We start from the raw sequence: 15,122 nt of genomic DNA on the forward strand, positions 1-15,122 counted from the left end.
CTGAAAAACGAAGGCTTACTGTTTTATTTTAACAATTTATTATTCTCTACTTCCCAAGGAAAAACGATAATTTGATACATGGCAAAAATATAAGCAGCAGGATCCAACAAACTTGTAATCTAGGAAGAATGCAAGAGCATCGAGTGGTTACATAATCGCCAAAACTGCAAAATTCGATGGAAAACCAAGAAACCAAAATTATCTCAAGCTTGGACAGAGCAAGACACAATGAAATGTTGAAAATTGACCTCACGACGGGGCACCAAGATAAGAGGCAAGACGCAAAATGTCACTGAATACCCCACCAGCCGTAACTTCGGCCCCAGCACCCGGACCACGCACAATCAGAGGTTGCTTAGCATACCTCTGTGTCGAGAATGCGATTATATTATCAGATCCAGATAGTTGTGCAAATGCATGTTCTTTCTTGTATCTTCGCAGTTCCACGGTTCCTTTCCGGTTGACAACATCCACTACCCCAACATATCTCAACACCTTTTCATAATTCAACAAATTAGATCACTAAATAAAAATCAATAAACAGAAAATATAACTATAATGAAGTTCAAATACAGCTACAAGTCTGAAGGACACTCACTTCACCAGCATCTTCAGCCTCCTGTCTTTGTTTTGCCAAGTCTACATCAAACTGAGACAGTTGCTGAAGAAACAATTCAGGTGATGCACTATCCTGAAATAAAAACCGTAGATAATTTCATAATCAAATATTAAGCGGTGCCTCTGTCAAACAGCCATGTACTCGTCAATACTTCACTTGCCTTTAATGGTTCTGGCACGAGGGTCTGAACTGGAATATCCGACAGTTCCAGCTTTAGTCCAGACTCTCTGGCTAGGATTATCACCTGTGCCACAACCATACAACAGACAAATTCATTCCACTTTATTCACATTTAGGAAACATAAGGACCAGGCTTGTTGTATGTCTGGCAAACAATTATGCCATTTTGCGGTAACTAGCATTCTAGCAACATGGATGCTAAAGTCCCTTTTCAGAGGCAGTGAGAGAATTTTGCTTCATTAAATCAATTTTCTTGAACAAAATGGTTAGGCACTAAAGGTGTAATGACAGAGCATGACAAAAAATTATAACACAATACCTTCCTGGCAACATCCATTCCAGATAAATCATCCCTCGGATCTGGTTCAGTGTAGCCCGCTTCTTTTGCATCTTTCACCACTTCACTGAAAGCTCGGGCACCCACGAAGTTGTTAAATATATAGCTTAAGGTCCCACTGCATCGACACATACACTTGGTGAGAAGACGTGAGTTATAACGTCCTGAAGCATTTTGATTTTTGCCTATTCAGTTGGCAGCAGGACCTAAACTTACATTTCTAGAAAAATTACACAAAACTTTAAGTATTTTTTTGTTGGGGTGGAGAGATATTACCACCCCCTGGGTCCTCCACTCCCCTGTGCATAATGATTCAAGACAGAAAAAGAGCAATCCATATTTCCTTGAGGTATGACTGGAGAAACACCAACCTGAAGATGCCTTCAATTCGCAGAATTTTATCCCCTGTCTCGAGAAGCCCTTGCAAAGTGCTAATGATCGGTAAACCAGCTCCGACGGTTGCTTCATAGAAATAATGCGTATAGGATTGACGCTGAAGAGTTCTCAATTTCAAGTACTGCACACATGACAATGTAGAAATTGAAAAATCAAATATGAAATCTTGTTAAGATATTTTCACCAAGTATGCATATAAAGCAGGTATTTTCTTAGCAGAATAAATACTTAAATGCAGACATCAACGCATAACATACATGTATAATGGGAGAGATGTAGCATTTGGATGAGCATACGGGAAATGAGACAATTCATAACAAACATTGATATTAATCAATTATTTCGGGTGTCACGTGTATGCATTCCTTTGATACCTGATCAAGGGGACCTGAATTAGCTTTCTTATTTGGAGTGATCACATGTATGCCTCTGCACAACCAATCATGGTAATGGCTAGCCACATAAGAGTCTGCAGTGCAATCTACTATAACGGTATTAGGGATGAAATGATTCCCGTGAACGTGCTGAACAAATTTCTGAATATCAGCCTTGTCTTGTTGAAGATCTCTCCATATTGACAAGTCAATCCCCCTAATTACCGACATGACATTTTAAGCCATTCAAATTATAAAATTAAACGCACTTTAAATTTAAGTGGTGTATTGATTTTGAGCATCAGTAGAACTAGAGATAACATACACAAATTGAAGAAACTGAATAGAAACATGTAGAATTTTAGGGAACCTATAGGATAAAAAATATTTCAGTAACAATTTTAAAATAGTTATAAGCATAAAAAATAAGAAGTAAAGAGATTAGAAGCTCTTTTAAGAAAAAGAAGGAGAGAAATTGTTTCAAGATCTTAGACTTTTTTTTTGAATGAGATCACAAATCGATGTCATATAGGCTCTCGTAGCTTTTCTCTGTACAAATAGAAAGCTATAACTTTTAAAAAGAAAAAAAATCTATACTTCTTTTGAGTTCCAAAACATCTTATAGTATACAGGGGATCATAAGATTTTAAAGTACGTTTATACCAAACACACTCTTACTCTTACCTGTTTAAAAGAATAAAAAAGGATGGGGGAAAAATATTATCTAACACCATCTTGAACTATACAACCTCTAAAGGATCTTTCGTCAACAGAACCTCATTTTCTTTGCTCTTTTTCCTTCATCCATCAATGAAAAATTAGTTCAATCCATGACAGAAAACAATTGGTCATATTGTTGGATACATCATGATGGCAAAAGGTTGAATGAAGAAGCTCTCTTAAAACTCCCGAAATTATCTAAAAAAAGAAAAGAAAAACTCCCGAAACTTACGTATCACTTAGTAGCATAGTCCTTGATCCCATAATCCCCATTACACGCAGATCAATGTTGAACTTTTCCTTGAGGACTGCTGCCTGTACAGAGAATTGACAGACATATTAAACAAAATATAAATTATAATATGAAAATTACAATGCTAAAGATGAATCGTTTAAAATGTACTGCAAGGAACCAAAATGTTGATCCCAGTTTAAGATTTATTCCACTAAATATACTAAAACCACTTGAAAACTCCAGTAAGGAGAATTTTGGCCATAAGAACATAAAACCATACATCTGAACTATTGTAAGTAAAACATAAGAATTTCACGTTGCCAGCTTGTCCACACGAGGGGTAACCCACACATAATCAGTTGGCAGTAATTTTTGTCAATACCAAATAAATTGTCTCAAGTTCATCGCTATGATGGCGACCATTATAACACTATCTGCTTTCACAAACACTAAAACTGAATCTAATGGAGAGCAATAAAGATAATGCAAAAAGTGATCTGTAAAACATGTGCACAATTTATGATATCAAATGCATTTTCAACTGGAAAGTTAAGGAACTTTACATCCAGAAGGAAGACATAATCCAATACAAAAGAAAGTCCAGAAATTCTGGCGCCATTGGAAATTAAATTTGAAAAATCACTTATACCTGGTCCCTAAGTTGGTCAAGCAATGTGCCACCAATCAATCCTGGTCCAATAATACCCATCGATATGGTAGTTCTTGATAGATAAAATCTTGAGTGCACAGCACGTAAAGCTTTTATGCAATCTTCTCGCTTGACAACTACAGTAATATTATATTCAGAACAACCTTGAGCTATGGCGCGCACATTGATATTAGCCTGAACATTGGTCCACCGAGTCAGGAAATATATACACAGTGGAAAAAAAGTAAAAGGAGAATCTTATTCTCTCGCAGATGGAAAGAGTATACCATGAGGGTCTTATCAAGGATGTTTCCAACATTTAATTATCACATTCGATGTTAAGATGTTAGATCATAAAAATAAGTTGGAGCCTCATCAATTTCCTTCTCCAACTTATTTTTAAGGACCTCATAAGCTCCTAACGTTTATATTTTGGAGCACACCTGCTCCCATGCTAACTTTTTACTACAGTTCAACACATTCTTCAAAACCTAAAACATCTTATTTCACGTTTGAAAGATCTTAAAAGCTTAGTCAAATCTGATACTAGAAACAGTTATGAGTTCCTTTAATCCACATTATTGAACAACAGACCAACTTGATTTTGCAGGAGCAGTAGTTGAGTACTTGTGATAGTATGGAAGACATTAGAAATTATTCAATAGTTGGTAAGTTCATTAACCTTGGCAAGAGCATTAAAGAGCGTCGCACTAACTCCAGGAGTACTCGCCATTTTCTGGCCAACCGCTGCCAGAATGCTACAATTGGGAATAACTGCAATCTGCAAACATTCAATAAGAATAATATAACACAAATCTTTTGGAAATGAATACACTGTTGTCAAACAAAGAATGCCCGTGGAAGAATAAATTATCAAAGCCATGGGCGCCATCAATTTTAACAAATTAATTTTAAATCATGCAGTTGAGTAATATTTAAGCAGATCTTGTCTGCAAGGGAATAAGTTTGTATCTAAAGTTTTATTGAACCCTTAACTCTTACAAGTGATAGGATCAGATCACTGCTAGTATGCATGGGTAAATGAATTAAGAGTAAGTGGTTGTCATAATGGTAATTTTGACAGCTTAATAACACGTTAAAATCATCAACAAGGTTGAAGACTGAGTTATATCACATAACATTGATTCAGATTAAGTAGCAGCGCTTCTTGTTGTTATAAAACAGTTCTAACATGCACATCATCCACAAATAAATGTCCTAAAAAAGCCCTTGGAGAGGAAGATTACCAAACCTTTTGCACAGGCTAATTCTTTTAGCTGTAAACTAAAGGTAAATTGTAGTTTGGAAGTAAATGGTTATTCAGAAAGTATATTGGCAAGTAATCTTTATGGAAGTAAGTAACTCGCACAGTCATATTCTCAAATACTTCATATAATATACTCTCACCAAAAAATGCTGATTTACCTCATCATACATACATACGGTCATATATATACATGCATATATATATATATATAGAACGCTTGGCATGATAGATCCAAACACTTGGTTAAAGACAAACAACCTGAGAGAGACGGCCGGCATCCAGTGCCTGACGAAACCTAATTTCTAAAGCTGCAGCTACAGCCTTAACCTCCTTCTCAGGAACAGCAAAACACACAGAGTGCTCGCTACTAGCCTGCATTGAAGTAAATCAAGTAAGATCCTCTATGAAAGTGATTGTAAACTAAATCAAGAGAGAAGAAAACAGGTATACCTGGGATATCATGATTACATTAGCTCCAACATCCTTCACGGCGCCGAAAATGTCACTGGCAGTACCAGGAACACCAGCCATTCCAGTCCTGAGAAGAAAAAAATGTGAGCAATAGCTCAACCATGGGAATGGAAGGAAAAACAAAAACTGAATGCGCACCATAGCTATCATCATAATATAAATTGAAATCTCACCCTTCAACATTTACAAGGGCTAAATTGTCGATTGTAGCAAATCCTTTAACTGGAGAATCCACCCTATGGCAATCTTCAATTCCAAAACCAGCAGGACGACAGATTGCTGTACCAGGTGCAGCCAGGTTGAAGATGTTCCTTATAACAATTGGAATGTCGTATTTCATGACAGGAATAATTGTACGAGGGTGTAAAACATTTGCTCCAAAGTATGACTGCGCATGTAAATAATGATCACTAATAAGTGAAATGTTGAGACATATTACTACCAAAGACATCGGAAAGTATAGTTAAGTCACCATTTCCCAAGCCTTCTGATATGACAACTGCTTCAATATCACAGCCTCGCTGACTGCCAAATGAAAACATAAGAGGCAAAAAATAGCAGAATGATTCATCAATAATATCATGAATGCTCCTTGATAGCTAAAAGAATAGATTAAGGAAACAGAAAATGATGCAGTAGATCCTCAATATATTTATTCAAAAGGATCAGGATAGTGGAATAATATAGAAAAAATGTTCTGATGTCTTCCAACTGATACAATACGAGAATGAGAGGAACAAACCTTTTCTGGGGTCCGCACTGTACACACCATCAACGTCAGTCCAAATAGTGACTTGGCGTGCTTTAAATAAAGCACCCATAATTGCAGCCGAAAAGTCACTTCCATCTCTTTTTAAAGTCGTAGGTATATTCTGAGGTGTACTGGCAATAAACCCAGTCGCGATAACTGTTTTAGCCAAATTTTGAGAGTACCACTTCTCAAGCCTTCGGCTTGAGGCTAATTGGGCCATCATTCTTGAAACACATCTTTGTAGGCAAATTTGCTCTGTAATAAGATTTGACCCATTCAAAATTGGACCGGATTAAACCGAACCGGCTCCGCACCAATTTCACAACAACTTGGTCTGTTAACCATATTGATCCCTAACCATGCATCTGATATCAATTGACTTATTCTCTACTGTACTATAATTTTCAATTTTCAAAAAAAATCTTAAAAAACGTCGTTCGAGTAACATATGTTTATGCTAATTCTAAAATATTTATGGATTGTCCGATTTCGTGTTTTCAACCGAATATAAATGATAAGATAATGTTGTTCCTTGTTGCCCTAATTGGTTGCGCAATGGGATAATTCCTCGGGTTACGATACCGAAAAATCAATTTAAATAAAATAAATTAGCTAAAGGAGCACGTTGACGCACAAGCTCCATCTAAATAATTATATTAAACGTATGGTGGCCAGGGCTTACATCAAATCACACAATTAAAAGACAAACAATGCGCAAATTTATTCCTACTTAATGCCCTTTAATTTTTTATTTGTTCTTCTATATTATTAAATAAATTAAATTAAAAAATGCATTAATTTGTAATCCTTTCATTGAAATGATTAAATATATTTATTTGGCAAGCTTTCAGCATAATTAAAAACCTGATAGCATCAATAAATTTGTGTGTGCCAAATCAGTCAAAACATGTGGAATTTAATTTCCGCTGTCGAATGCTTTTAAATGTAATTTAAGTCTAAATAAACCAGTTTTTAATTATAAATACGGGTAATAAGTTTAGAAAGCATTATTAGTTTTTTGCATAGATATATGTTATTGATTAATAGTTTTGGTTAAAAAATGTTGCAGTTGTAAATATTCCACAGTGATTAATTATCTTCAGGAAAATGGAATATGGTTTATTCTTCGATAATTACTGAAAATCGACAATAAATCAGCCAAATTCAAGATTTAGGACATTTTATACTACTCGTGTTCAATATATAGTTCCTGACTTTGATACAGATTATTGTGTGAAAAGATTGAACCTGATAAAAAAGAAAGAATATTGCTTGAGTAGTTTTATGTTTCCTTTTCCGGTTTGGCTAATGTTGAGATTTAGAAAGGTCATTGCTGGAACCCCCAGTTTGAATCAAACGTGCTTCCGAAGTAGCTTGGGTTAGGTTCTAAAACAAAGGCCTTCGAGTTGCTCTAATGAATAAGGTTAATTATTTAAACGTCTTGATACTCACGGAAAATTTAGGGTCCGCTCTCAGCAAGTGTCACTAGTGCAAACGCAGGGTTTTGAAATTGTCCTGAGCCTGAAATCACGAAAAAGACCGTTAAAGGGGGCCAGGAGGGTGTCCTGGCGTAGCCCCTCCGACGCTCAAGTCAGTGACTGAGGATATATAGGGGGAGCAGCTAAGGGTGCTGCTGAAAACAATATATTGAATTCAATAATCATACGCTCCAACCTGGTATTTATAGGAGAATACCTGGGCTTGTCATGGGTCATTCACCTGTGGGCCTTAATGATGGGCCGGGAATTTGAGCCGGATCTTGATGGGTTCATCCCTGGGTATCACCAGTCTCCCCCTCCCGAGTCGAACTGAATCGTAGGTTCAAAGTTCGATTGATTGCGTTGTTCTCGGTTTACAACATGTGAGTTGTGCATTTTCTTCCCGCCCTCCGTCAGTCTCCAAAAAGTTGGAAACAAATCAAATATCAATCCTAGCACCGCTTCATCATCACCTCGCCGCCTGCACGCCAGGCCCAACAGCGTGCGTCCGCCCTTGCGCGCCTCGCCCGGCGCCCTCGCCCCACGCGGCCGCACAGCTCCCGCGCGCCACGCCCTCAACGAGCTCGTCCGGCGCCTTGCCGAAGCACTCGCCCCCTCGCGCACCACGCTCGCCTGCTCGCCCGGGCGCCGGTTCGCCCGGGTGCCACAGGCTCGCACTCAAGCCCTCAGCCATGCCCTCGCCCGAGCGCCTGCTCGCCAGTGCCACGCCATGCCACGCCACGCCAGCTCGCCCGCACCCCGCAGCTCGCCCGCCACTCCAGCTCGCCCGAGCACCAGCCGCCCCTAGCCCCTCGCCACTCCAGGTCGATCCCCGTAAACTCTGCTCCCCGTAAACATCTTTTGTTATCGACCAACCAAATAAATTTTTCTCTTCCCAAACTCTGCTCCTCTCCTAGGCGATACCTTAGCAGGAAAATAAAAACTCAACATCTCCACCCTCTAACTCCTCTGCTAGGTGACACCTTAGCAGGAAAAATAAATTTAATTCTCCTCATCCACTCTTCTTCTCTGCTAGGCGATGGCTTAGAAGGAAAATAAAAATTCACTACCCCCACCCTCTAGCTCCTCTGCTAAGCCGGATCTTAGCAGGAAAATAAAATTCAACTCCTCCATCTAACTCCTCTGCTAGGTGATACCTTAGCAGGAAAATTTAAATTCAACACCTCCACCCTCTAACTCCTCTGCTAGGCCGGGCCCTAGCAGGAAAATAAAATTCAACTCCTCCATCTAACTCCTCTGCTAGGTGATACCTTAGCAGGAAAATAAAATCAATACCTCCATCCTCTAACTCCTCTGCTAGGCGATGCCTTAGCAGGAAAATAAAATTCAACGCGCCCACTCTCTAACTCCTCTGCTAGGCGATACCTTAGTAGGAAAATAAAATCAACACCTCCACCCTCTAACTCCTCTGCTAAGCTGGGCCTTAGCAGGAAAAATCAAACTCTCACCTCATCATCTCATAACTCCTCTGCTAAGCTGGGCCTTAGCAGGAAAATAAAATCAACACCTCCACCCTCTAAATCCTCTGCTAAGCCGGGCCTTAACAGTAAAAATCAAACTCTCACCTCATCATCTCATAACTCCTCTGCTAAGCCGGGCCTTAGCAGGAAAATAAAATCAACACCTCCACCCTCTAACTCCTCTGCTAAGCCGGGCCTTAGCAGGAAAATAAAGATTCAACATCGTCATCCTCTAACTCCTCTGCCAGGCGACGCCTTAGCAGGAAAATAAAATTCAACGCCCCCACCCTCTAACTCCTCTGCTAGGCGATACCTTAGCAGGAAAATAAAATTCAACCCCTCCACCCTCTATCTCCTCTGCTAAGTGATACCTTAGCAGGAAAATAAAATTCAACACCTCCACCCTAACTCTGCTCCTCTGCTAGGCGATGCCTTAGCAGGAAAATAAAATTTTTCTTTTCCCCAACTCTGCTCCTCTGCTAGGCGATAAACTTAGCAGGAAAATAAAACTTCTCCTCATCCCCAACTCCGCTCACCCCCTAACTCCTCTGCTAGGCGACACCTTAGCAGGAAGACAAAGATTCTCCACCATCACCCTCTAACTCCTCTGCTAGGTGACGCCATAGCAGGAAAATAAAATTCAACGCGCCCACCCTCTAACTCCTCTGCTAGGTGACGCCTTAGCAGGAAAATAAAATTCAACGCGCCCACCCTCTAACTATTCTGCTAGGCGATACCTTAGCAGGAAAATAAAATTCAACCCCTCCACCCTCTAACTCCTCTGCTAGGAGATACCTTAGCAGGAAAATAAAAATTCTTCTCTTCCACTATGCTCCTCTCATCGCCGACTCTGCTCCTCTGCTAGGCGATGCCTTAGCAGGAAAATAAATATTCTCCACCTCACCCTCTACTCCTCTGCTAGGCGATGCCTTAGCTGGAAAAATTTAACTTTTCTCCCCCCCACTCTTCTCCTCTACTAGGCGCAGCCTAAGTAGGTAAAATAAAATTCATATAATCCTCATAATACAAGAACAACCACGAACTTAATATAAGAACTTGGCTTTATTAAATATTAACTGATAACGTAAGACAAATTCAGGAACGAAATACATCAAAAATGAAGTATAATATTCTCTAAGGTGGTAAGCGTTCTCATGACTCTTTAGAGTCTTACCCAGCGCATTCTCCAACTTTCCTCTCTGCTCCTCTTGTACATCCACAGGACAAATTTACCCACGTAGAAGCTTCTCCGAATGACTCTACAACTGCAAGACTGAGCTCAAGCTTCCATGCGAATGCTCGTGACTTCTCGTTTCTTCTTCCGTCACGATTCTTTCATAACAACGACGTGCGACTTTTTGGTCCCCGCACAGGACTCCAACTCCTTTTCCCACATGAAACTTAAGCTTCTGATGATAACTGGAAGCTACTGCTCTAAAATCCTTCAGGGCTGGTCGTCCTAGAATTCCATTATACGCTGACGGGGTATCTACTACAGTGAAGGCTATCATCTTTGTTACCCGTCGAGCATCAGTCCCCAAGGATAGGGGAAGAACAATCTGACCCAAAGGCAAGATGACGTGTTCTGCAAACCCATACAGCGGGGTGGATACCAGCTCAAACTCAAATCCTCCCATCTTCATTTGATCCAACGTGCTCTTGAACAAGACGTTCACGGAGCTTCCATTATCAATAAATATTCTCGCCACATCATAATTGGCAATGGTGGTCGTTACCACCAAGGCATCGTTATGTGGAGTCACAACGCCTCGGAGGTCTTCCGGCCCAAAGCTGATGACGGGGTCTTATGGTAAGTCTGCACCCCTAGATATCTCAAAGTTCTCCAACCTTCTCCCATGTGCCTTCCGAGCTCGCCCAGAGTCTCTATCAGTAGCACCTCCCGAGATCATATGAATCATTCCTCTCGTAGGGTGGTTATCCTCATTCATTCCCCTCCTCGGTTCCACGAGCTCCTGAGGGACATCTTGACATCCACCTTCCCCTCTCTGCTCACCCATCCTCTGATTTATCCATGGAGGGCCTTGACCACGCCTAGGGGGCGAGCGAGACCTTTGTCGACTCCTTAATGAGGATCCTTCTCGTCTATCCCTTGAAGACAATCTAGCACTGTACCCAACCCTTCGCGACTTCTCCCACCTCCCCGCGGGCTCCCTCACCTCCATCACCTCGTCCCGACTCCTATCTAGGGGAACATGGGATGAGAATTGTCTTCTACTACTACTTCTGTCTTCCTCTCTTTCCCCCACACCCCTCTTCCTTCCTCCTTTCTCCGCTCCCTCAACTCTACTTCCTCCGGGCCGGCTCTCCATCTTTCTGTACCGTTGGGCATCTTCCAAGTTTACATATTTCTCAGCTCGAGCCAACAGATCATCATAGCTCAACGGAGGCTTCTTGACCAGCGACTTAAAAAACTCCCCTCCCCTCAGTCCTTGTGTGAAGGCACTTATCATGATGTCAGGGGTAGCCGCTGGTATTTCCAGGGCTGCACTGTTGAAACGCTGGACAAATTCTCGCAAAGTTTCATTCTCTTGCTGTTTCATCACGAACAGGCTCAAATAATTTTTCTGGTGCCTCTTGCTGCTGGCAAATCTGTGCAAGAAAGCTGTAGCAAAATCGTCAAAAGACTGTATGGAGTTGGGCTGCAGGGTATTAAACCATTGCTGGGCTGACCTCACCAACGTGCCCAAGAACACCCTGCACCTGACTCCATCTGAATATTGATGTAACAGGGCCGCATTCTCAAATCTCCCCAAGTGTTCCTCGGGGTCAGTATGTCCATCGTACTCTCCCACATTTGACTGTCGAAAATTCGGAGGAAGCCCTTCCTCCAATATGGCTAGTGAAAAAGGGCTTCCTCTCTTGGGTACCGGCGCCCTACTCCCTATCTGCTCCCTCAACCTCCGTATCTGCTTCCACATCTCCCCCATCTCACTAATCTCTCCACTTTGTATGGGTTGCGTCTCCTCCACCCTACTCTGGTGGACTTCAACATTTCCCTCATGCTCCTGACGAGGGGCCTGTTCCCCAGCACCCATGGACTCTTGGTTTCTCCTCATGACCTCATCTACTGTACGGGCGATGAATTGGCCCAACTGTTCCAGGGTCAAGTTTCCCACGTTCTCATTAAGACGGGTTTGCTCAACCCTCGTCTCGTGACGGGGCTGCTCAGCACTTGTCTCTTGACGAGGTTGTTCCTGTCTCGTCTCCAGAAGCGGTTGTTCCTGTCTTGTCTCAACATGAGACTGTTCGAGTCCCCTCTGAGGACGCGATGATGCTGAGGTAGCTCTTCTACTTCCTTTCCTTCCTGCCATCTCTACGTATTAACTCAAGTTTTCCCACAGACGGCGCCAAGTGATACTCACGGGAAATTTAGGGTCCACTCCCAGAAAGTGTCACTAGTGCAGACACAGGGTTTTGAAATTGTCCTGAGCCTGAAATCACGAAAAAGACCGTTAAAGGGGGCCAGGAGGGTGTCCTGGCGTAGCCCCTCCGACGCTCAAGTCAGTGACTGAGGATATATAGGGGGAGCAGCTAAGGGTGCTGCTGAAAACAATATATTGAATTCAATAATCATACGCTCCAACCTGGTATTTATAGGAGAATACCTGGGCTTGTCATGGGCCATTCACCTATGGGCCTTAATGATGGGCCGGGAATTTGGGCCGGATCTTGATGGGTTCATCCCTGGGTACCACGTCTCAATATTCTGTCATGAGAAGTGTCACTTATTTTAGGGCCTTAAGGTAATTTTTTCCCATAAAAATCAATTTAACCATAAGGGGATATAATAATTGTGTATACTAGAATATTTATACATAGTTTTCTATGTTTTTTTCATAATTTAAAATATTTAAATTATACGATTACTACTGGCAATAATAATTCGAGAAATAAAAAATATTTAAACCCACGTATATACTAAATTAGTACCCAATCACATGTTTAGTTTTACCTTAATGTAATTAATAGGAGCATGATTCTAAAGGATCGATAATGATCAAATGCTCTTGTCAGAAAAAAACAATTGAAACATGTGCATTGATATATAATTTAAAATAGGACAAATTGCGATTTTCGCGTGTATCTTTGCGATTTCAATTTTTCAAGTTGCCATATTTTTGTCATAGTCATGTATCTTTCAATTTATTGCAATTCAAGTCCTTTTACAATAGAAGTACTGATATAACACTAAAACAAACATTAGTGTCACGTCGAAAAAATGATTAAAAGTAGAAGAAAAAAAAAAGTAAATAAAATTTGACATCCACAAAAAAATATGTATATACATAACAATAGTTGTAATTTTCTCTATGAGATTTACATCTATTAACTATAACATTTGTTAAAACATATTCAATTACCTACATAATAATACATGTATACAAGTGTGTGTAAAATGTATGTATGAAATAATATATAATTTTGTAGGTAGGGGAGAGATGATAACAATGTGAAACGGATTGAGGAGGTAAGGGGGTGTTGATGTAATTGACAATGAATATTAGATGTGAAAGGGTCATGCAAATGGTGACATTGCCCGATTCTGTTGGCAGAGTGCGCCTTTCTTGTGCCGCAATATCTGTAATCCTATTCTTAACTTGTTCGGCACCATCACACCTTATCAGGAAATTTAAACAAACAAATGAATCAAACCCACCATCATCACTTTAAAAATCTAGCACATGTTCAGATGCTAAATCTGGTATTCAAGTTCTAATATCTTAAATTAAAAATATTACATTGTTATTGTATATGTTGTCTCGGGAAGCTTAATTATACAGTTAGATATATGATTCGTCGCGAGCTTCTCATGCATAACTTTTTAACGAAAAACCATATCATGACACAATGCCATTTTAGTATGAGGTGCGATGATCCGATTTAACGTAAAAAAAATAAAGTTATTTGTTAATTAAGAAAGAAAAGGAGAGAAAACTCAATGGACATTTATGATGATGAATGAAATTAAATAAACATGGAGTTATATATTTCGAAGCAGAAAAAAAAATACGAGTTAGGAGTATGTGACAGATACATATAGGCTCCACATGCCTATCCTCACTTGCTTCTTCTTTTAATTAGGGGAAGTTAGGTTTTCTTTGATGCAAGAAACCGATAGATATCGTAATTCCATGATTCATTAAAAGAGACCTTGACTTCAATGCTTATGCAACCCACATGCGAATCCCCGCGTTTAAATTTTTATTTTGATCATATTCTCGGTAGACCTACGATAAACGGCCAGGGCAATCGTCATTCGAAAAACAAAAATCTTGAAAGCCACATATATTCTTCTTCTTCTTCTTTTTCTTTTTCTTTTTTTTTTTCCCAAAATAATCTATGATTCTGTTCTCCAAAATCACGTGATCATACATATTTTCTTGTCAAAAAGTATATATATCTATCTATGATCACGTGTATTCAAAATGTGATTTGATTAATTGCTCATAAAGATTATTCCATTCTTCTTGTTAGAAAACTAGCTAAAACTAAAATCTAACTTAGGTTGCGGAGATCCATAAGTTGTTGAATTTATACTTTTTTGTAACCCCATGTAGCTATATATATATATATATATATAGTTTTGATATGCTGCACACTTAACGTGCACATTTATGTGAGCACCGATGAGATGTCATTCACCTATTAGATGTGCAATTTTTTTATATATTAAAAACTATCGCCATGCGAATTGTAAAATATATTCTCATAAACCATCATATTGTTGTTTAAAAAAAATTTATAGATTTATCAAACATGGATCACGTCAGTGGAACCGCACAAGTACAAACATGTTCTGTCCCAAATCAGCATTAGGCCCCATATTTAAAGAACGAGCCAAAGATTGACCTACTACCTAGCAGCCTAAGACATGAAATTTGGACTTTTTTAAAAAAAAAAAATCATATATTCTATCAATTTTTTTAAAATTAAACTTTGAGAAAGATAAATGAATATTTTATGTTTGTGCATATAGTACACATAAGATACGAATGTCAAGTATCTTGCAAGGCCATAAACCTCATAAAATGCAATCCAACACAATAGAAAATTATATATATAGTACTAATCTGTTATCTTATCTACAAAATGAATTCGATGGAATGGGTGTGTGTGTGTGTGGCCATGTATGTAAGTGTGAT

At 39.6% G+C, this 15,122-nt stretch overlaps 1 protein-coding gene across 1 annotated transcript; it reads right to left on the bottom strand.

Annotated features, from left to right (window-relative positions):
- Position 1: 1 nt before the first annotated feature.
- LOC142526131 (bifunctional aspartokinase/homoserine dehydrogenase, chloroplastic-like) lies at positions 2-6,219 on the bottom strand. Its single transcript, XM_075630390.1, has 14 exons — positions 5,991-6,219; positions 5,721-5,773; positions 5,422-5,636; positions 5,228-5,315; positions 5,036-5,149; positions 4,193-4,291; positions 3,511-3,705; positions 2,859-2,941; positions 1,907-2,123; positions 1,508-1,653; positions 1,119-1,254; positions 780-863; positions 599-691; positions 2-495 (listed from the first exon to the last, which is right to left on the bottom strand). Exons 1-14 carry the CDS (start codon positions 6,217-6,219, stop codon positions 250-252), a joined length of 1,998 nt encoding a protein of 665 aa, XP_075486505.1. The 3' UTR covers positions 2-249.
- Positions 6,220-15,122: the final 8,903 nt, after the last annotated feature.

The sequence above is a fragment of the Primulina tabacum genome, chromosome 15, assembly GCF_025594145.1.
Source record: "Primulina tabacum isolate GXHZ01 chromosome 15, ASM2559414v2, whole genome shotgun sequence".
NCBI lineage: Eukaryota > Viridiplantae > Streptophyta > Magnoliopsida > Lamiales > Gesneriaceae > Primulina > Primulina tabacum.

Coding starts and splice junctions, on each gene's coding strand:
- LOC142526131 (XM_075630390.1), bottom strand. CDS start 6,219: ATGGCCCAATTAGCCTCAAGCCGAAGGCTTGAGAAGTGGTACTCTCAA. Junction 2,124..2,858: donor ACTATGCTACTAAGTGATAC/GTAAGTTTCGGG, acceptor GTCGGTAATTAG/GGGGATTGACTTGTCAATAT. Junction 496..598: donor AGGCTGAAGATGCTGGTGAA/GTGAGTGTCCTT, acceptor AATTATGAAAAG/GTGTTGAGATATGTTGGGGT.